The following is a 23129-nucleotide window of genomic DNA, read 5'->3' on the forward strand; positions in this document are numbered from 1 at the left end:
TGTATGAGAGAATCCGGTCGAGTACACAAATCACACTCACAAAGTTTATGTCGATTCTGATGAAAAAAAAGCATTTCCATTCTGGGAAGTTGCGGAAATTGGACTGCACGCAGATGTCATCCGAGTGCATTCTGAAATTTTCCACTTGCATGGTCGAGTACGATCCAAATTGGACCAAACTTGTGCATGCTGTGATTATTTTTTGTGGGACATGTGCACGGCCCCATAGAATAACATTGGTCCAAGTGTTTCGGCAGATTGCACTTGGACCAAAAAATGGCCCTGTGCACGAGCTGTAATACTGCACCCAAATCATAGGCTGAAATAAGAAAAAAAATGCTTTTAAAAAATATAGAAAAGAAAAACAAATAATTAAATCACACCCCTTTTTTTTGACCCTTCAGTAGAAAGATAAAATAGATATATGTGATAATGTGGGGAAGGTGACTTGACGGACAGACTTGACTGGAAGTAGGAGGGGACGATGTGTGTCAGGGGCGTAACTAGAACTGATTGGGCCCCATAGCAAACTTTTAAACGGGGCCCCCTCAAAGACACACCCCCTCAAAGACACACCCCTCCAGGAACTACATTTCCCAGAGACCCATGCGGCAGGCAGCTCTGCAGAGAGCTAATAGACAGCGAGGGCTCAGGGAAGGGGCGGGACTGAAGTAGTCTGAAGCAATTCACTCTGTGACTGGCTGCAGGCAGGGAGGCGGGCCCAATATGTGCTTCGCTACGCACAGCAGGCACAGAAATGCAGCGTAGGCTGCGAAATCATAGTATACATTTTTTTCCGCCGGCCCCGGATCCCCTACACCCCTACACCAGTGGTCCCCAACATTTTTTGCACCAGGGACGGCTTCAAGCAAGACCATTCTTCCATTGCCCGGCAGGGCGGGGATGGAGGTGTGACAGGGGCGGGGCTTTGGTCATAAGGGGGCGGGGCTATGGACACGGTTGTAGTTTAGCAACATTTAATTATAGCATTTATAATGTGACTCAACTCACCATGAGTGGGAGCACCTGTCTTGTTTCTCTGTTTCAGTGGGAGCACTGGGCTACTTCTACTGATGACCAGCACTGCTAATGATGATTGGAACCTACAAGGAAAAGGAGCATTGAGCACTTAAGAAAAATTGTACTGGAGTACTATACATGCTGATTATTTTCTAATCATCAGAAAATGTATGTGTGGTTCCCCCCGTCCTGTCCAGCTCTGTCTGGCTCCCCCTGTTGTATGCATGGCTCCCCTGTCCCATCCTTGTATACATGGCTCTGCTCCCACTCTCCCATCCTGTATACATGGCTCTGCTCCCACTCTCCCATCCTGTATACATGGCTCTGCTCCCACTCTCCCATCCTGTATACATGGCTCTGCTCCCACTCTCCCATCCTGTATACATGGCTCTGCTCCCACTCTCCCATCCTGTATACATGGCTCTGCTCCCACTCTCCCATCCTGTATATATGGCTCTGCTCCCACTCTCCCATCCTGTATATATGGCTCTGCTCCCACTCTCCCATCCTGTATACATGGCTCTGCTCCCACTCTCCCATCCTGTATACATGGCTCTGCTCCCACTCTCCCATCCTTGTATACATGGCTCTGCTCCCACTCTCCCATCCTGTATATATGGCTCTGCTCCCACTCTCCCATCCTGTATATATGGCTCTGCTCCCACTCTCCCATCCTGTATACATGGCTCTGCTCCCACTCTCCCATCCTGTATACATGGCTCTGCTCCCACTCTCCCATCCTGTATACATGGCTCTGATCCCACCCTCCCATCCTGTATACATGGCTCTGATCCCACCCTCCCATCCTTGTATACATGGCTCTGCGTCCACCATCCCATCCTGTATACATGGCTCTGCGTCCACCATTCCATCCTGTATACATGGCTCTGCTCCCACTCTCCCATCCTGTATATATGGCTCTGCTCCCACTCTCCCATCCTGTATACATGTCTCCGCTCTCACTCTCCCATCCTTGTATACATGGCTCTGCTCCCACTCTCCCATCCTTGTATACATGGCTCTGCTCCCACTCTCCCATCCTGTATATATGGCTCTGCTCCCACTCTCCCATCCTGTATATATGGCTCTGCTCCCACTCTCCCATCCTGTATATATGGCTCTGCTCCCACTCTCCCATCCTGTATACATGGCTCTGCTCCCACTCTCCCATCCTGTATACATGGCTCTGCTCCCACTCTCCCATCCTGTATACATGGCTCTGATCCCACCCTCCCATCCTGTATACATGGCTCTGATCCCACCCTCCCATCCTTGTATACATGGCTCTGCGTCCACCATCCCATCCTGTATACATGGCTCTGCGTCCACCATTCCATCCTGTATACATGGCTCTGCTCCCACTCTCCCATCCTGTATATATGGCTCTGCTCCCACTCTCCCATCCTGTATACATGGCTCCGCTCTCACTCTCCCATCCTTGTATACATGGCTCTGCTCCCACTCTCCCATCCTTGTATACATGGCTCTGCTCCCACTCTCCCACCCTGTATACATGGCTCTGCGTCCACCATCTCATCCTGTATACATGGCTCTGCTCCCACTCTCCCATCCTGTATACATGGCTCCGCTCCCACTCTCCCATCCTGTATACATGGCTCTGCGTCTACCATCCCATCCTGTATACATGGCTCCGCTCCCACTCTCCCATCCTGTATACATGGCTCTGCTCCCACTCTCCCATCCTGTATACATGGCTCTGCTCCCCTGTCCCATCCTGTATACATGGCTCTGCTCCCATCCTCCCATCCTGTATACATGGCTCTGCGTCCACCATCCCATCCTGTATACATGGCTCTGCTCCCACTCTCCCATCCTGTATACATGGCTCTGCGTCTACCATCCCATCCTGTATACATGGCTCCGCCCGCTCCCACTCTCCCATCCTGTATACATGGCTCTGCTCCCACTCTCCCATCCTGTATACATGGCTCCGCTCCCACTCTCCCATCCTGCATACATGGCTCCGCTCCCACCCACCCATCCTGTATACATGACTCCGCTCCCACCCACCCACCCTGTATACATGGCTCCGCTACCACCCTCCCACCCTGTATACGTCTCTGCTCCCACTCTCCCATCCTGTATATATGGCTCCGCTCCCACCCTCCCATCCTGTATACATGTCTCTGCTCCCACCCTCCCATCCTGTGTACATGGTTCCGCTCCCACTCTCCCATCCTGTATACATGGCTCTGCTCCCACCCTGTATACGTCTCTGCTCCCACTCTCCCATCCTGTATATATGGCTCCGCTCCCACTCTCCCATCCTGTATACATGGCTCCCACTCTCCCATCCTGTATACATGGCTCCGCTCCCACTCTACCATCCTGTATACATGTCTCCGCTCCCACCCTCCCATCCTGTATACATGGCTCCCCTGTCCCATCCTGTATGCATGGCTCTGCTCCCACTCTCCCTCCCTTGTATATATGGCTCTGCTCCCACTCTCCCTCCCTTGTATATATGGCTCTGCTCCCACTCTCCCTCCCTTGTATATATGGCTCTGCTCCCACTCTCCCTCCCTTGTATATATGGCTCTGCTCCCACTCTCCCTCCCTTGTATTGTATATATGGCTCTGCTTCCACTCTCCCTCCCTTGTATATATGGCTCTGCTCCCACTCTCCCTCCCTTGTATGCATGGCTCTGCTCCCACTCTCCCTCCCTTGTATATATGGCTCTGCTCCCACTCTCTATCCCTTGTATATATGGCTCCGCTCCGACTCTCCCTCCCTTGTATATATGGCTCTGCTCCCACTCTCCCTCCCTTGTATTGTATATATGGCTCTGCTTCCACTCTCCCTCCCTTGTATTGTATATATGGCTCTGCTTCCACTCTCCCTCCCTTGTATATATGGCTCTGCTCCCACTCTCCCTCCCTTGTATGCATGGCTCTGCTCCCACTCTCCCTCCCTTGTATATATGGCTCTGCTCCCACTCTCCCTCCCTTGTATTGTATATATGGCTCTGCTCCCACTCTCCCTCCCTTGTATATATGGCTCTGCTCCCACTCTCCCTCCCTTGTATATATGGCTCTGCTCCCACTCTCCCTCCCTTGTATATATGGCTCTGCTCCCACTCTCCCTCCCTTGTATATATGGCTCTGCTCCCACTCTCCCTCCCTTGTATTGTATATATGGCTCTGCTCCCACTCTCCCTCCCTTGTATTGTATATATGGCTCTGCTCCCACTCTCCCTCCCTTGTATATATGGCTCTGCTCCCACTCTCCCTCCCTTGTATATATGGCTCTGCTCCCACTCTCCCTCCCTGGTATATATGGCTCTGCTTCCACTCTCCCTGCCTTGTATGCATGGCTCCGCTCCCACTCTCCCTCCCTTGTATATATGGCTCTGCTTCCACTCTCCCTCCCTTGTATATATGGCTCTGCTTCCACTCTCCCTCCCTTGTATATATGGCTCCGCTCGGCTGCCCCATCTTACTTACCCTCACATCGCTGAACTTCCCTCCCTGCATCTCGCGGTGCTTCAGCTTCTTCCTGTGCGGAGCGGTCACATGCTACCGCTCATTAAGGTGCATGAATATGGACGCCACGCCTATGGGAGAGGAGTGGCATCCATATTCATGACCTTAAATGAGTGGTACACTTGACAGCTCAGCAATGGAATCTGGATGAAGCCGCCACGCCGACAGGGACCGCTATGCAGGGTGACCGCTATGCAGGGTGAGTATCAGCTGCTACACAGCCGCCGGCTCCCCTTGTGTCCGCGGACCGGCAAGAGCACTGCAACGGCCCGGTGGTTGGGGTAATTAAATTGCACTACCGGGCAGGGGTGAACCTAGCCTCTCTGCTGCCTGAGGTGAGCAGCAAAATGACACCCCCCCCACGCACACACACACACAAAGTAAATTCTCATATCTATCCTGTAAAACTGAGTACAGTAGTGGACATTTTGATTTAGATAAATAGAAAAAAAAAGGTGTCCAAACACAAGGATGTCAGCGGCATCACACGCACATAGAAGAACAACACAACATGTATACAGAACAAGGGTCATTAATGGCAATGGTAGGCCTGGCACAGGGCCAGACTGGGACAAAAAAGCAGCCCTGCCACACAAATCCCACCAGCCCACAAACTATAGCACTCATCACCCCGATCAGTGAATTTTTGCTATACTTTGATGCCCCCTCATCACTCTCTTTAAAGAGTTATTTGAAGAGCCACATGTGAATGGCACCACAGTGCGTATGACTGACCACAGCTCCATTTACATGGTGCTCTTCAAAGCTATGTTTCCCAGGATCATGGGGGTCCCAGCGGTCTGATCCACAACAAACAAAAAAGTCATCCCCTATCCCCACATAATGCTCCATACAGTTATGTGCCCCATATATTCGTACAGTATAATGGGCCCCATATAATGCTCCATACAGCATAACGGGCCCCATATATTACTTTGTACAGTATAATGGGCCCCATATAATGCTCCATATAGCATAATGGGCACCATATATTACTTCATACAGCATAACAGGCCCCATATATTACTTCATACAGCATAATGGGCACCATATATTACTGCCTACAGTATAATGGGCACCATATATTACTTCATACAGCATAATGGGCACCATATATTACTTCATACAGCATAATGGGCACCATATATTACTGCATACAGCATAATGGGCACCATATATTACTTCATACAGCATAATGGGCACCATATATTACTGCATACAGTAAAATGGGCACCATATATTACTGCGTACAGTATAATGGGCACCATATATTACTGCCTACAGTATAATGTGGCCCAAATATTGCTTCATACAGTATAATGGGCACCATATATTACTCCATACAGTATAATGGGCACCATATATTACTTCATACAGTATAATGGTCCACATATATTACTTCATACAGCATAATGGGCACCATATATTATCATGCAGTATAATGGGCCCCATATAATTCTTCTTCCCAAACCCCGCTCCTCTGGTCTCCGTGTATTCTGATCCTCCGCACTGCTTGGCACAGGGACATCATTAACTTTACGCATATAATTGTTCACTTGGACTGATAGTAATAGTGATTTGTTTGTACTCTGTTGTCTGAGGCTGGCCCACTTTATGGGGGTGCGCAGGGCATATGATTATACACCAGTAAAAAGTATGAGAGGCTCAATATGACCAGTGCCACCTAGTTTCCTACCCCTCTTATTCTACTGGTACTGAGGAAAAGAAAAGAAAGAACAGAGAGAAAAAAAACAGAGAGAGAAAGAAAGAACAAAGAGAGAAAGAAAGAGAGGAAAGAAAGAGAGAGAGAAAGAATCAAGAGAGAGAAAAAAAAGAAAGATTAGAGAGATAAAGAAACAGAGAGAGAAAGATTCTATAAAGATACTATAGCAGCCCGGCTCCCACTGTAGTGCCCACCTGAGCCTCCCGATGCAGGACATATCATGATCCGCTTACATGGCCGGCAACCCCGAGTCCAAGGCGATCCTGCTGTCCGCGCTGTTGGAGGAGGACACGGTGATGGATCTGAAACATTCCCGGAAGTGCTTCCATGGTTCCGTCACAATCTCCTCCCGAAATTACCTAATTTCCGTTCAGCTTCTAGCACATCACTTCCGATAGAACGACACGTGCGAATTTTAAAGTACTCCACGGGGGTCCACCGTGTACTCCTGTGTCCGTGGGAAACGTAAGCTCCCAGCCGGGGCAGTGGGACAGAATCTCTCTCATAATCGGGACTGTCCCGCTGGGAGGTATGAATGCTCCCCACCATACACCTTGTACACGTATGGCTCTGCACACATCATAAACACATGGTTCCGCTTTTTATGCCTCGCACACACACAGCTCCGCTCTGTATACCTCGCACACACACGGCTCCACTCAGTACACACATGGCTCTGCTCTGTACACCTTGTACACACATGGCCACGCTCTGTAAACCTTGTACACAAAAGGCTCCACTCCGTAAACCTTGTACGCATGCGGCTTTGCTCCATACACCTTGTACACTTGCAGTTCCGCTCCGTACACCTCGCACACACGCGGCTCCGTACACCTCACACATGTGCGACTCTGCTCCGTACACCTCGTACATGTGCGGCTCTGCTCCTTACACCTCGCACACGCACTGCTCAGCTCCGTACACATCTCTGCTCTGTACACGTGCGGCTCCGCTCCGTGCACCTCGTAGATACGCATGGCTCCGCTCTGTACACACGCACGGCTCCGCTCCGTACACCTCGTACACATGCGGCTCTGCTCCTTACACAGGGCCGGGCTGAGACCAAAAAGCAGCCCTGACACAAAAAAAAATTCACCAGCCCACATACAATGAATGTCCTCACCCAAATCGTAGAACACTGGCAGATTGTGCCTACTTTTGCTTTAGCTCACACACACACACGTATCACACAGCTCACACAAGTAGCTCACACACAGCTCACACGTATCACACACAGTTTACATGTATCACACACACACACAGCTCACACCGCTCACACGTATCGCACACACAGCTCACACGTATCACACACCACAGCTCACACACACAGCTCACACGTATCACACACACTGCTCACACGTATCACACACACACAGCTCACACCTCACATGTATCGCGCACACACACACAGCTCACACATATCGCACACACACACTCAGCTTACACGTATCACACACACAGCTCACACGTATCGCACACACACAGCTTACACGTATCACACACACACAGCTCACATGTATCACACACAGCTCACACGTATCGCACACACAGCTCACACGTATCACACACACACAGCTCACACGTATCACACACAGCTCACACGTATCACACACAGCTCACACGTATCACACACAGCTCACACGTATCACACACAGCTCAAATCTCACACGTATCGCACACACACAGCTCACACGTATCACACACAGCTCAAATCTCACACGTATCGCACACACACAGCTCACACGTATCACACACCCAGCTCACATGCATCACACACACACACACACAGCTCACACGTATCGCACACACACAGCTCACACGTATCACACACAGCTCAAACCTCACAAGTATCGCACACACACAGCTCACATGTATCACACACAGCGCTCACACGTATCACACACACACACACACAGCTCACACGTATCGCTCACAGGTCAAACCTCACACATATCGCACACACACAGCTCACACGTATCGCTCACAGGTCAAACCTCACACATATCGCACACACACAGCTCACACGTATCACACACCCAGCTCACACGTATCACACACACAGCTCACACGTATCGCTCACAGGTCAAACCTCACACATATCGCACACACACAGCTCACACGTATCACACACCCAGCTCACACGTATCACACACAGCTCACACGTATCACACACACAGCTCACACGTATCACACACAGCTCACACGTATCACATACAAAGCTCACACGTATCTCACACAGCTCACACGTATCACACACACAGCTCACACGTATCACACACAGCTCACACGTATCACATACAAAGCTCACACGTATCTCACACAGCTCACACGTATCACACACTCTCACAGCTCACGCAAGTAACTCACACACACGTATCACATAGCTCACACGTATCACACACTCTGTATCACAGCTCACGCTCACGCAAGTAACTTGCTCACACGTATCACACACACACATGTATCACACAGCTCATACACACAAGTAGCTCACTCACGATGACAGACAGCAGTTCTGCATAAACCAAGGAATGATGCGCACAGGACCTGTGATGAGGTCACAGGAGGGGAGGAGACATAGGTCACATGATCAGGGGGCCCTGACACCTTCCCTCCTATGACCGCATCAATTACAGCCTCTTGCAGGACCGCAGCACCAGCGTGCAGAGGCTAAATTGTAGGTGCTGCGGGTAGAGGAGCGCATGACGCCGCCCCCTGAGCAGATCGCCTCATTATAGGTGCGGACCTGCTACCGGGTAGCGCCGATCAGAGCCAGGGACCCGGGCCTCTATATGGGCCGGGTCCCAAATCAACCGCTTTGGCTGCTACACCGGTAGTTACGCCCCTGATGTGTGCACTACAGACGGAAATTGGTAATGACAGAAAGGTAACAGCAGGGAAAGACAGAAAAGGGTGTGCAGTACCGAAATTTTACAAAATGGCAGGGGGGAGTGTAGTTCAGGACTTAAAGGGAAGGTGCCATCCCCAAAAAAATTTTTTAGCAATTGAAAAAATGTAAAGAATTAATGTTTACATTTTCTTAAAAAATATCATTTGTTTTTAATTTTGTAAAATATGAAAAATAATTTTAAAAAGTTTGGCATTTCCACTTGTTAACACTAGGGGGAGCAGATACTGAAATTTGGCACAAAAACCTAGTGTACTGTACAACTAGCTCACATTACTGTCCTGCAGTAATTATGGGCATAGTGTCAATGATGTTTGATTTTGATATATGATCATGCCCTAAAATGGACACTGTATGGGCGGAATCTGCTGACATGGGTGTGGTGTCACTCCTCTCCTCCCCTACTCGGTGCTTGCTAAGGGAAAAGAGAGGATGACATCTAGGAACACAGTGAGCAGCCATTTTGATGGGGCCTGCAAAGTTATACTGACTGTCTTTTCATGTAAAGTCTGGATCAGAACAGGTCACCAATCAGCAGAAATGTTTCCTGGATTTCTGTGGAGCAGACAAGAAGACGGTCCATCCATGTGTATAAAACACAGCGCTCTATGTACAATCCCTGGCACCGAACAGGGTGCCCCCCACAGACCAGCACACTGCTCTCCTGAAATACTCTGTGCTGCTGTCACCCTGCTCCTTCCCCCATACATCTCCCTCTGTGACCCCCCCATAGACCAGCACACTGCTCTCCTGAAATACTCTGTGCTGCTGTCACCCTGCTCCTTCCTCCATATATCAGGCCCCTGTCGCCTCGCTTTCACACATCGCCAGGACAGGATCTGAGAGGAATGGGGTCTTCGGTCACCGAGGATGGCAGGCAGCAAGGATTCTGGGAGCAGGGTGACAGCAGCACAGAGTATTTCAGGAGAGCAGTGTGCTGGTCTATGGGGGGCACACAGAGAGATATATGGTAGAGGGAGCAGAGTGACAGCAGCACAGAGTATTTCAGGAGAGCAGTGCACTGGTCTATGGGGGGCACAGAGGGAGATATATGGGGGAGGAGCAGGGTGACAGCAGCACAGAAATCCAGGAAACATTTCTGCTGATTGATGGCCTGTTCTGATCCACACTTTGCATGCAAAGACCCCATTCCCCTCCTCAGATTCTGTCCTGGCGATGTGTGAAAGCGAGGCGACAGGCGCAGTCTGGGGTGACGCTGGGAAGCAGGCTGGGGGGGAATGGAGCCATACAGTAACGATAAAAATGAGACCCCTCTCTTCAGCTGCCTCCCCTGACTGCACCTATTACCCCTGACCCGTGTGCAGGTGCTCAGCCAGAACCACCCTAGAATGGGTCCCCTTTTAGCAGATCACAAATAATACCGCCATATACTTCACACACAATGCACAATACCACCATGTAGATCACACATAAAACCAGCAGGGTGACAGCAGCACAGAGTATTTCAGGAGAGCAGTATCACACGGCAGAGAATTAGATACACGGCTCAGCAGACAGTATCACACAGGAGAGGATTAGATACACGGCTCAGCAGTCAGGGTCACACAGGATAGGAATAGATACACGGCTCAGCAGACAGTATCACACAGGAGAGGATTAGATACACGGCTCAGCAGACAGTATCACACAGGAGAGGATTAGATACACGGTTCAGCAGTCAGTATCACACAGGAGAGGATTAGATACACGGCTCAGCAGTCAGTATCACACAGGAGAGGATTAGATACACGGCTCAGCAGACAGTATCACACAGGAGAGGATTAGATACACGGTTCAGCAGTCAGTATCACACAGGATAGGATTACATACACGGCTCAGCAGACAGTATCACACAGGAGAGGATTAGATACACGGTTCAGCAGTCAGTATCACACAGGAGAGGATTAGATACACGGCTCAGCAGGCAGTATCACACAGGAGAGGATTAGATACACGGCTCAGCAGACAGTATCACACAGGAGAGGATTAGATACACGGTTCAGCAGTCAGTATCACACAGGAGAGGATTAGATACACGGCTCAGCAGGCAGTATCACAGGAGACAGTATTACAGATATGCCCACACTGGTGAAACTTCCAGCCCCCCCCCCAATTATACACTAGACTATGGGCTGTATATGTCACTGTCCTCCTCAGACAGCCATAAAAGCAAAGGTGTCAGATTACCGGAGATCACTGGGGCTGTGTGTGAGTGAGGAGGCGGAGACAGAGCAGGAGGACAGTGGAGCTGGAAGCACAGTGCAGAAAGTGGAGCTCAGCAGATAGCACTGGGCTACAGTAAAATGGCGCCCAGCCACACCTACAGCAGTGAATGGTGCAGCCCACAGGAGCGTGCCCAGTTCACTGCTAATGAGGCTGCATGGTGGGGTCGCGAGCCGACCGCAGTCTCCTATGTCCAGGGACGGCCATATTTGCAAACAAACCATAAATCCTAGTTAGTACAACGTTTGCTGAAACAACATGTTTTGTTACTTACTCTTTTTTTGCAAATTATATAAAATTGCAGCACCTTCCCTTTAACATCAGCTTACTGCTATAGAAACTGCTTAGTCATGGGGACGGGGAGATAGGAACCCAGGAGGGGAATTCCCAGTGAGAGAGGGGATAAATAGGACTGGTTGGGGTTCCAGAGGTTAGTCCCGGGAGGAGCTCAGCAGAGGAAGACTCAGGATAGAAGATGGAGAACGGTGAAGAGCTCGACCAGGGGACTGACAGAAGACAGTCAGGAGGGTGGCCCTGACACGACGTACTGCAGGACAGACGAGGCCCAGGGGGTACCAGTTGAACGACGACCTCGGCCAGGTGAAGCGCTGGCGGTAGATTGGTCTAGGACAGTCCCAACGAAAGATCCGCGAGGGACGTCATCACGACTAAAGGAAAGGTGAAAGGTACCCGGGCCTGGAAAGGGAGAGCTGTAAAGGAACTGCGGTGCATGGCTAAGGTCGTCAGGAGGACGGCCAATAAACCCAGATCTGTTACAACTGAATTCTGTCTCCGTCTCGTCTTTGCATCGTCCGGTCGTGGTAAGCAGTAGACCACGCCCCAGTCAGGCCCCTACCACAATAATGTCACGGGCGTGAAAGTCCGATCTCTCAAAACATTATTATTTTTTTTTTTTAGAACCCATAAGGTCAAAAAAAAAAAAACAATCAAAACACTGTATGGACTGCAAACGGGCTCCACTGATGGAAAAGTTACGGGACTCAGAAGACGGCGGCACAAGCCAAATGGATTTCTTTTTTTAAATAAAGTTTTTAATTATTATTTTTTTGTAGCCAATAAAATAATAATGAAAAAAAAAAGCCTGGCATCTTCATAATCGGACTGACTGAGGAAAAAATAGGGTGACAAAACGCCATAAACCAGACCATTAAAAACAATGGCGATATTGCAGTTTTTAGTTACTTTCATTGTTTTTTCCTGTTTTTTTTTTTTTTTCAGTAAAACGAACGTGTCTAAAATTACAAAAATAAGCCTCTATGTGGAATGTAAAAAGGAAAAAGTTATGGCTCTTGAATGGGGAGGAAACAAAAAATGGCGGAAAGAGGCAAAGTGGTCGTAGCACGATGGCAGCCTAGTATAAGGGGTACTTGGGACTATAGTGGCACCTCAGCTAGCTTTATCTATGGGGGGCTCTACTAGAGGGGCATTTGTGAGTGGCACCAGAGAGGACACCTAACGCTGTATACTGCAGGTACATAACCACTACAGCCTGCCCTGTTTATAGCTGCACCGAGCTCTGTCCTCTGCCATATTCCTGCCAGCTCTTCCCCGGAAAAAGGGCGCCGCCATCTTGGTTGCTATGGTGACCCCTGCCGCAGAAAACGAAAGTAATAGTAAAACCTCCTGCAAAGCTTCCGGTGTCGCCTCTCTAGGACGACAGAGGACGAAACCTGCGCACCATGAGGGTCTCTGTCCTGTCAGGTAATTATTATATCACCTATATACCCCCGTATAACCACCGCAGCTGTGTGCGGCCATGATGAGGGTGATAGTTGCAGGACACTCCATATGGGCGGCGGCCGAGGCCTCTACACATGGCTGCCACTACCCAGCTCTCCTCTACTTGCAGAAGTCATTTAACTAATAAAAAGAAACCAAAAAGCAATCTAGGGAGCACATACAACCCCCAGCAAGTCCTGTACGCTGGGATGTAGTCTGACCACAATAATGGACTACTCCTGCTGCTCCCAACAGCGATTGGCGGAAATATCGACTCTCATGCAATATATATATATATTTATTTATTATATTTTCTTTATGCATTTTAATGATATATTATTGCTTCATTTTATATTGTATATATTATAATTGTATTCAATTTATCACCGTATGGTTAATGTATTTAATATTTAATTTATTTATGTAATTGTATTCCATTTATATATTTTTTATTTAGTATTTTGTTTATAAAATATTTTGTATTTAATTTATATATTAAATTAGTATTTTATTTATATAACTTATTAATGTAATTTAATGTATTTAATTTATACATATATAATACATTTAATTTAGTATTTAATTGTTTATATAATGTAGTTAATATTTCATTCATATATTGTAATTTAATTTATATATTTAATGCATTTAATTTAGTATTTTATTTATTTTGTTTAATTTTCTGTATTTTTTTCACTGCCCGGCTTTCGAGAGCCATTATTTTCTTTTCTGTCAATGTCATTTTTTTGGTGCCATTTTTAGGTTTCTGAGGTGTTTTTTTTTTTTTTTTTTTTTAAATCACGTTTTATTACCGTACATATTTTAAAGTTCATGTCACACTAAGAGATATCGCTAGCAATATCGCTATAACTTGTGACATTATAGCGATATTGCTAGCGATATCGCTGTGTCTGATACTTACCTACGACCGGCTCCCCCGCTGGTTATTGCTGATCGCGCGAGAACGTTCAGGACCGTTTCTGCTGTGAGGACGAGTGACGAGCGTGGAGTCGGGCGGGAGGACGCATGATCGCCTGGTGTGACAGGTAAGTAGCGATCCCCGTCCCCAGCGATGTTGCTAGTGAGATCTGCCTGTGTGGCAGCTCACTAGCGACCACTTAGCGATGTACCAGCGATCCTGACCGCGTCATATCGCTGGTCGGGATCGCTGGTGCATCACTAAGTGTGACAGTACCTTAAGAGTTGAGCCAAAAATCAGTGTTCAAGGGGTTTTCCATTTTCAGAAACACCTTTCTTCCGGTTGTAATCACCTGACGTAATCTGTTCTTGTAATGCGAACCCTATGAGTCATTTATAACCACAGTTAAAGGGATTTACCATTTTGGGAAACCCAATCTCTGATGCAGTTTGTTTTAAACACAAACATACCGTTCTTTCCTCACCCTTCCGGGTCCAGCGCGGAGTCTCCGCCACTGCTCACAGTGTCTATTATTGTCTGCAGCGCTGATGTCACCTTGACAGCACTGCAGGCAATCAGTGAGCTCAAACAGCTCTACCCAAGTAGCACAATCTACATAAAGCCGCTGAACTCACTGATTGGCTGCAGTGCAACTCTGCTGACAATAACGGACATCGGGAGACTCGGCAATGGACTCGGGGAGGAGGAGTAAATCAGGTTGTTTTTGTTTTTTTTATCGAAACTTTAATAGGTGTGTGTGCTATATAAAATAATAAAATCTACTTTACTCATCCTCCCTGGATCCAGTGATGTCTCTCTGCAGCTACAAAATACAGCACAACTGACCACTCCAGCCAATCACCGGACTCTGCTGAAGAAGAACCTGCTTTGCCAAAAATGTATACCGTATTTTGCAGATTATAAGACGCGTCGGTTTATAAGACACCTCAAATTTTTGGAAGGAAAATAGGAAAACATTCTTTTTAATAAAATGGTGGTGCTTTTTATAATCCACTTTTACGGCAGCCTACCTGGGGGGCAGCGGCGGTGGAGTGGGGTCCCAGGTGGCAGGGTCACTGCTGCAGTAAACTGGCGGAGGCAGGAGATCCTGCGGGCTACAGGCTGGTAAGATGGGGTATTTGGCAGCAGCAGGAGTGGGGTGATGCTGCGGGCCCCCAAGCTGGTAGGATGGGGTTTTTGCCAGTGCAGGGGCTTGAACGACATTTTGTGAAAGCCCAGAGCCCCACAACTTCCATACTTTCTTCTGCGGTGGACTCCAGGAGAATGGGCGCCAAAGGTGACGCATGCTCTATTGAGTTCTTGGGAGACGAGATTACGGTGCCGAGATCTCAATCTGTGCATGCGCAGCCTTTGGTGGCCATTTTCCCGGGGTCCACCACATTGAAGAGTATGGAACGTGTGGGACTCCAGGATTTTCGGTGGAGCCCTCCCCACACCAAACACCCTGTTTTACCAGCCTGAGGCCTACAGCATCGCCCCACTCTTGCCTCCGCCGCTTCCAGAAGCTTCCGGCAGCAGCGACCCTGGGACCCGTTCTTCAGCTGCAATTCAGATTATAAGTCCTACCCCCATTTTCCCCCATAAGCGCGTCTTATAATACGGTATATTTATTTTTACTTAACTGCAGGCATTTCGAGATAAAAATATTTTTTTTGCAATTGAGTTTCATTAAAAGTTTTGCATCGTTAGGCCATTACTGGCACGTTCAACGTATAGGCATCTAATTCTCTGTACAGTACTGCTCTGTTGTACTGGCAATGTAGTGATATTGGGATAACTATTTGAGTCAGTAGCATTATATGGTGAAAATAGAAGACCTTGATGCTTTGCAGTTGGACACAGCACTCAAAAGGGAACTTGACCTCAATCGGTATACATGAAAGCAACGGTAGGAGTGCCGATAATTTATTAAGGTATTTGTGGACTAACCGAAAATATAAAAATTATCCCTTCCAGAGATATGCAAATACTCTACACAGAGTCAATGGTGCTATGTAAATAAGTAATAATATCGCCCCTTCAACGAGCCTTGTCACACGACTTAGGATAAAAGCCAAACCATAAACTCTGTTTGCAGACACGTGTTTTGGTGTGTGTGCCCTTCATCAGTGCAAAGCAGGAATTCTGATTTGGCTGGATGAGAGGTCTCTGACCGGTGGTCTATGGGGTAAAGTTGGAGAGCAAGCTCCTCGTGGAAATTTATATAGACGAGAATCTAGTACTACAGTAATGCTCTCTGCAAGCTGTGGGTAGAGCGAGATCGCATGGTTTGGTTATGATTAAGTCCTTCTCACACCCTGTAATTACTCGAGGCTCTTCTGGTATTTTGATAGATTGACTCCACCTCATTCTTTAATCTGTACCAGTAGAAGTCAGCTGTCCATCCAGTGGGAGATGAAATCTACAACCTCCTGTGGTCTCCCGGATTAGTGCCCAGATTAATTGTGACTGTTTTAGCACCTTGACATTATGCGAGAAAGCCAGCAACGCCTTTTACTAAATTTAATAATGAAGTCCCTCTCTAAACGAGAACAAGAATGGACCAGAGTCTGTATGTTTTGGGTGCATGCCCTGCACTTAATATTACGTTTCACAATAGGTAACTTGAGAAACCTTTCCAGGAAAAATAAGTCATTGTGGTTAATAAAAAGAAACAAAGACAGTCTGTTAGTGATGGCAAACCAAAGAGTTACCATACCTTGTCTATATACATTGCTCACAAAATGTTAGGGATATTTGGCTTTTGGGCAAAATTTATAGAAAACGTCACCATGATATTTTATCAGGAAAATAGGACTTTTAAGTAGAAGCATGCAATGGTGATTTCCTCAGCAAAATATATTGAAACAAAAAGCCAAGAACAGTGGTGCGTATACCCTCAAAAATGTCAATGTCTCAATAACTTGTGGCCTTGAGCATCATTTACAGCTTGTCAACGACGTCTCATGGTGTTCACAAGATGAGTTATTGTCTGCTGAGACACGGCGTCCCATTCTTCTTGAAGGGCGGCCACCAGGTCATTGAAGTTCTGGGGTATTATTTACTTTTAGAGCACCATTGATTCCATGGTGCGGTACATGAGAGAGGACTACATGCAAAACACACGTCACAATGAACAAATTAATAGTGACAGACTGGTACAGAGGGGTGAGGACTCTACCCTTGGGGGCTTACATTTTACAGGATACTGAGGAAGGAGACCGTAGATTCAAGGGTTGCAGCAGCTCTGGTGTTGGTGAGGTGGCAGCAAGGTCATTCCAGGCTGTAAGCTATTCCAAAGAGATGGGTTTTCATGTTCCACTTGAAATTTGCGAATGTAGAGGATAATTGGATGTGTTGTGTTGTGCCACAGAATTCTACAAGTTGGGGGATACTCAGAAGAAGTCTTGCTGGCGATTGGATGAGGAACATATGAGTGTGGAGGGGAGAAGGTGGCCTTGGGAGGACAGGAGTTTAGTAGTGGGAGATAACAGGAGATTAGTTCAGAGATATATGGGGCAGACAAATTATGGACAGCTTTGTAGGTCAGTGTTAAGCCCCCGTTACACACTGCGATATCGCTAGCAATATCGCTGTAAAGTCACCGATTTTGTGACGTTACAGCGATATTGCTACATGTGATACTTACCTCCGACCGGCTCCCCCGCTGGTTATCGCTGATTGCGCGAGAAGCTGCTGGATCATTTCTCGTTGCTCACTTCCTGCGGCGCTTCCTGCTGTGCCGACGAGCGACGCGTGGATGCGGGCGGGAGGACGCAGGATCGCCGCGTCTGACAGGTAAGTAGCGACCCCCGTCCCCTGCGATGTCGCTGGTGAGATCTGCCTCAGCGATCCTGACCGCGTCATATCGCTTGTCGGGATCGCTGGTGAGTCGCTAGGTGTAACGGTACCCTTAGTAGATTTAAGTGGATATGTTGGAAAATTAGGAGTCAATGAAGGGATTTGCAGAGGAGAGAAGTGGATTAGTAGGGCAGCAGAGTAGGGTATGTGCACACAGTACGGATTCTGCTGCGGATCCGCAGTGGATTTGGCCCTGCCGATCTGCAACAGAACTGCAAGTGATGTACAGTACCATTAAAGGCAGTGTAAATCAAAATCGGCAGAGCACATGCTGCGGATTTTTCTGCGCAGATGGGCTGCGGATTGAAAACTGCAGTATGTCACTTCTTTTGTGCGGATTTGCTGCAGTTTTCCTCCTGCTCCATTCTAGAAATCTGCAGGTGGAAACCTGCAGGGGAAAACCGCACAAAAACTGCAGTAAATCCGCAGGTAAAACGCAGGTCATTTTACCTGCGGATTTAGCAAAAACTGCAGGGAAAATTCCTCAGCAGATTCAACACCTTGTGCACATACCCTTAACCCCTTCTCTCCTGGAGCTTTTTTCTATTTTTTGTTTTTTGCTCCCCTTCTTTCCAGAGCCATAACTTTTTTATTTTTCCATCAATATGGCCATGTGAGGGCTTATTTTTTGCGGGATGAGTTGTACTTTTAAACGACACCATTGGTTTTACCATGTCGTGTACTTGAAAATGGGAAAAAAATTCCAAGTGTGGTGAAATTGCAAAAAAGTGCAATCCCACACTTGTTTTTGCTTGGCTTTTTTGCTAGGATCACTAGATGCTAAATCTAACCAGCCACTATGATTCTCCAGGTCATTACGAGTTCATAGACACCAAATATTTATATGTTCTCCTTTATCTAAGTGGTGAAAAAAATTTTCAAAGTTTGCTTAAAAAAAAAATAAAAAATTGCGCAATTTTCTGAGACCCGTAGCGTCTCCATTTTTTGCGATCTGGGGTCGGGTTAGGGATTATTTTTTGCATGCCGGGCTGACGTTTACCACTTTTGTGCAAATCCGTTCTTTTGATTGCCCGTTATTGCATTTTAATGCAATGTCGAGGCGACCAAAGAAACGTAATTCTGGTGTTTTGATTTGAATTTTTTTCTCGCTGCGCCGTTTAGCGATTGGGTTAATGCTTTTTTTTTTAATTGATAGGGCGATTCTGAACGTGGCGATACCTAATATGTGTATGTGGGATTTTTTTTGTTGTTTTATTTTGATTGGGGCGAAAGGGGGGTGATTTGAACTTTTAGGGTTTTTTTTATTTTTAAACATTTTTTTTTAACTTTTGGCATGCTTCAATAGCCTCCATAGGAGGCTAGAAGCATGCACAACCCGATCCGCTCTGCCACGTATGGGCGATGAGCAGATCGCCCATATGTAGCAGATTTACTGCTGTGCTTTGAGCGCCGACCACCTTTGACAGCGGGATTTAACTAGTTAATAGGCGCGGGCGGACGGCAATTCCGTTCGCACCTATTGCGGGCACATGTCAGCTGTTCATAACAGCTGACATGTCGCGGCTTTGAGGTGGGCTCACTGCCAGAACCCACCTCAAAGCGGAGATCTTTACGGTTGACGTACTATTCCGTCATCGGTAAGGAAGGGGATAAGGTTCGACTGGAGAGGTGCGAGAGTGTTTAGCAGGTAGGCCACAGAGGAGGATATTGAAGTAGTCGAGACTGGAGATTATGAGGGCATGCACTATTATTTTAGTAGATTGAGGGTTGAGGAAAGGACGAATTCTGGAAATATTTTTGTGTTGGAGGTGGCAAGAGATTGGCTGTGAGGTTTGAATGACAGGGCAGAGTCGAGGGTTACTTCGAGGCTGCATATTTCTGGTACAGGGGAAACCTTGATGTCATTTATTGTGATGGATCAGGTAGGGAGGGTGCGTGAGATGGAGGAATGATGATGAGTTCAGTTTTATCTACATTTTATTATTATTATTTATTGTTATAGCGCCATTTATTCCGTGGCGCTTTACATGTAAGGAGGGGTATACATAATAAAAACAAGTACAATAATGTTAAACAATAGAAGTCATAACTGGTACAGGAGGAGAGAGGACCCTGCCCGCGAAGGCTCACAATCTACCAGGGATGGGTGAGAATACAGTAGGCGAGGGTAGAGCTGGTCATGCAGCGGTTTGGTTGATCGGTGGTTACTGCAGATTATAGGCTTGTCGGAAGAGGTGGGTCTTCAGGCTCTTTTTGAAGGTTTCGATGGTAGGTGAGAGTCTGATATGTTGTGGTAGAGAGTTCCAGAGTAGGGGTGATGCGCGAGAGAAATCTTGAATGCGATTGTGGGAAGAGGAGATAAGAGGGGAGTAGAGAAGGAGATCTTGTGAGGATCGGAGGTTGCGTGTAGGAAAGTACGGGGAGACGAGGTCACAGATGTATGGAGGAGACAGGTTGTGGATGGCTTTGTATGTCATGGTTAGGGTTTTGTACTGAAGTCTCTGGGCAATGGGGAGCCAGTGAACGGATTGACAGAGGGGAGAATCATAGAATCGTAGAGTTGGAAGGGACCTCCTGGGCCATCTGGTCCATCCCCCTGCTCAAAGCAGGATTCGCTAAATCATCCCAGTCAGATGTCTGTCCAGCCTCTGTTTGAAGACATCCATTGAAGGAGAACTTACCACTTCTCGTGGCAGCTTGTTCCACTCATTGATCATTCTAACTGTCAAAAAGTTTTTTCTAATATCTAATCTGTGTCTCCTCCCATTCAGTTTCATCCCATTGCTTCTAGTCTTTCCTTGTGCAAATGAGAATAAAGTTGATCCTTCTACAATGTGACAGCCCTTTAGATATTTGTAGACAGCTATTAAGTCTCCTCTCAGTCTTCTCTTTTGCAAGCTAAATATTTCCAAATCCTGCAACCTTTCCTCATAAGACAGGGTTTGCAGACCGGTCACCATTCTGGTCGCTCTTTTCTGAACTTGCTCAGGTTGTTGATGTCTTTTTTAAAATGTGGTGCCCAAAACTGGACACAATATTCCAGATGAGGTCTGACCAAAGAGGAGTAGAGGGAAATAATGACTTCACGTGATCTAGACTGTATGCTTCTGTTAATACATCCTAGAATTGCATTTGCATTTTTTGCTGCTGCATCACACTGTTGACTCATATTCAGTCTGTGATCTATTAGTATACCCAAGTCTTTTTCACATGTGCTGTTGCTTAGCCCTATTCCTCCCATTCTGTATATGCTTTTTTCATTTTTATTGCCCAGATGTAGTACTTTGCATTTTTCCCTGTTAAAAACCATTCTGTTAGTTGCTGCCCACTTCTCCAGTTTATTTATATCTTTTTGAATCCTCTCTCTCTTCTCTAGTATTAGCTATCCCTCCTAGCTTTGTGTCATCAGCAAATTTAATCAGTTTACCCTCAATTCCTTCATCTAAATCGTTGATAAAGATGTTGAACAATACAGGGCCCAGGACAGAGCCCTGTGGTACCCCACTTGAGACATTCTTCCAACTGGATGTGCAGCCATTTACGACCACTCTTTGGGTCCGATCACTAAGCCAGTTATGAATCCACCTAACAGTTGCCTTGTCCATTCCATACTTAGTCATTTTTTCAATAAGGATTGCATGAGATACTTTGTCAAATGCTTTGCTGAAGTCAAGATATACTATATCTACAGCATTTCCTTGATCCACCCAATCAGTGATTCCGTCATAGAAGTAAATTAAGTTAGTCTGACATGACTTATTAGTTACAAACCCATGCTGACTCTGTTTAATCACTTCATTCTTATCCAGGTACTGACATACATGTTGCTTAATAATTTGCTCAAAGATCTTTCCTGGTATAGAAGTCAGACTCACCGGCCTATAGTTGCCTGGGTCCACCTTCTTCCCCTTTTTGAAGATAGGAACAACATTCGCTCTTCTCCAGTCTTCTGGGACTTCTCCTGTTCTCCAAAAATTTCTTCTGCTATCTCCTTCAGTACTCTGGGGTGTAATTCATCTGGACCTGGAGACTTGAATTCATTTAGGTTAGCTAAGTGTTTCCTCACTTTATTTCTGTTTATAGATATCCTGGATTCTTCTATTCCCTTAATAGGACAGAGAAGAACAGTTGATGTTACATTTCCTTTCTGAGAGAAGACAGATGCAAAATAGGAATTTAAAAGTTCGGCCTTCTCAACATCCTGTCTTACCATTTCATCATTTTCATCCTGTAAAAATCCTATAGCATCTTTGACTTTTCTTTTACTTTTGACATATCCCCAAAATCCTTTATTATTGCTTTTGACATCTCTTGCAAGCCTCAATTCATTGTCAGCTTTAGATAATCTGATTTGTGCCCTGCAGGTTCTGCAGACAGCATTATATTCTTCTTTAGATATGCCTCCCTCTTTCCATTTTATAAACATTTTTTTCTTCCTTTTTAGCATGTGCTTAAGTTCTGTGTTCATCCATCCTGGCTTCCTTAAATGCTTCCTATTCTTCCCTCTTTTCGGAATTGTTAACAGTTGTGCTTTGAGAATTTCATTTTTCAAGATTTCCCATCCTTCCTGGATATTTTTTTCTTTAAGGATATCCAGCCATTGGATCCCTCCAATTCTCTTTCTGAATCCCTTAAAATCTGCCATTCTGAAATCTAACCTTGACGTCTGAGTCTTCACAGGTCTTTCTCCTCTAGTTATCCAAAATTCTAAAATAGCATGGTCGCTACCTCCTAGGGTACCAGACACTTTTACCTCCTCAACCATTTCCTCCCTGTTTATAAGGATTAGATCCAAGGTAGCAGTTCCCCTTGTTTTCTCCCTTACCTTTTGGAAGATAAAGTTGTCAGCAAGAGAGGATAAGAATTTCCTTGACCTGTTAGTTTTGCCTGAGAGAGATTCCCAACAAATGTCTGGATAGTTGAAATCTCCCATGACAACTATGTCATATTTTTTGGAGAACTTGGCCATTTGATGCATAAAGAGTTCATCAATATCTTCAGCTTGCACAGGCGGCCTGTAGTAAATGCCTACAATGGTGTCCTTTCCATTGTTCTGTCCTTGTATTCTTACCCAAACAGTTTCCACAGAACTCCCGGTCTCTGAAGCTTCAATCTCTGTGCAGATATACGCGCTTCTAACATACAATGCGACACCTCCTCCTCGTTTATCAAGTCTGTTTCTTGCAAATAAGTTGTTTTCAAATAATTTTATTGGTTTTTTAGAAATAAACAGGGTAGGGAAAGGAAGGGAGTGGGGAATAAACAACCTT

At 46.6% G+C, this 23129-nt stretch overlaps 1 protein-coding gene across 8 annotated transcripts in view; it reads left to right on the plus strand.

Annotated features, from left to right (window-relative positions):
• The first annotated feature begins 12946 nt into the window (after positions 1 to 12946).
• The window catches only part of LOC141085426 (cell adhesion molecule CEACAM19-like), a 65691-nt gene continuing 55508 nt past the window's right edge, over positions 12947 to 23129 (plus strand). For all 8 annotated transcript variants that reach the window (XR_012231301.1, XR_012231302.1, XR_012231300.1 and 5 more), the window contains exon 1: positions 12947 to 13100. Coding sequence is in view for 3 of the 8 variants with exons in the window: in XM_073570785.1 (XP_073426886.1) it covers positions 13079 to 13100 (22 nt within the window). In the remaining 5 variants the exon portion in view is untranslated. The remainder of the gene's footprint in view (positions 13101 to 23129) is intronic.

The sequence above is a fragment of the Dendrobates tinctorius genome, unplaced genomic scaffold (genome assembly GCF_039654945.1).
Source record: "Dendrobates tinctorius isolate UK_male_01 unplaced genomic scaffold, ASM3965494v1 ptg000028l, whole genome shotgun sequence".
Classification (NCBI taxonomy): Eukaryota; Metazoa; Chordata; class Amphibia; order Anura; family Dendrobatidae; genus Dendrobates; species Dendrobates tinctorius.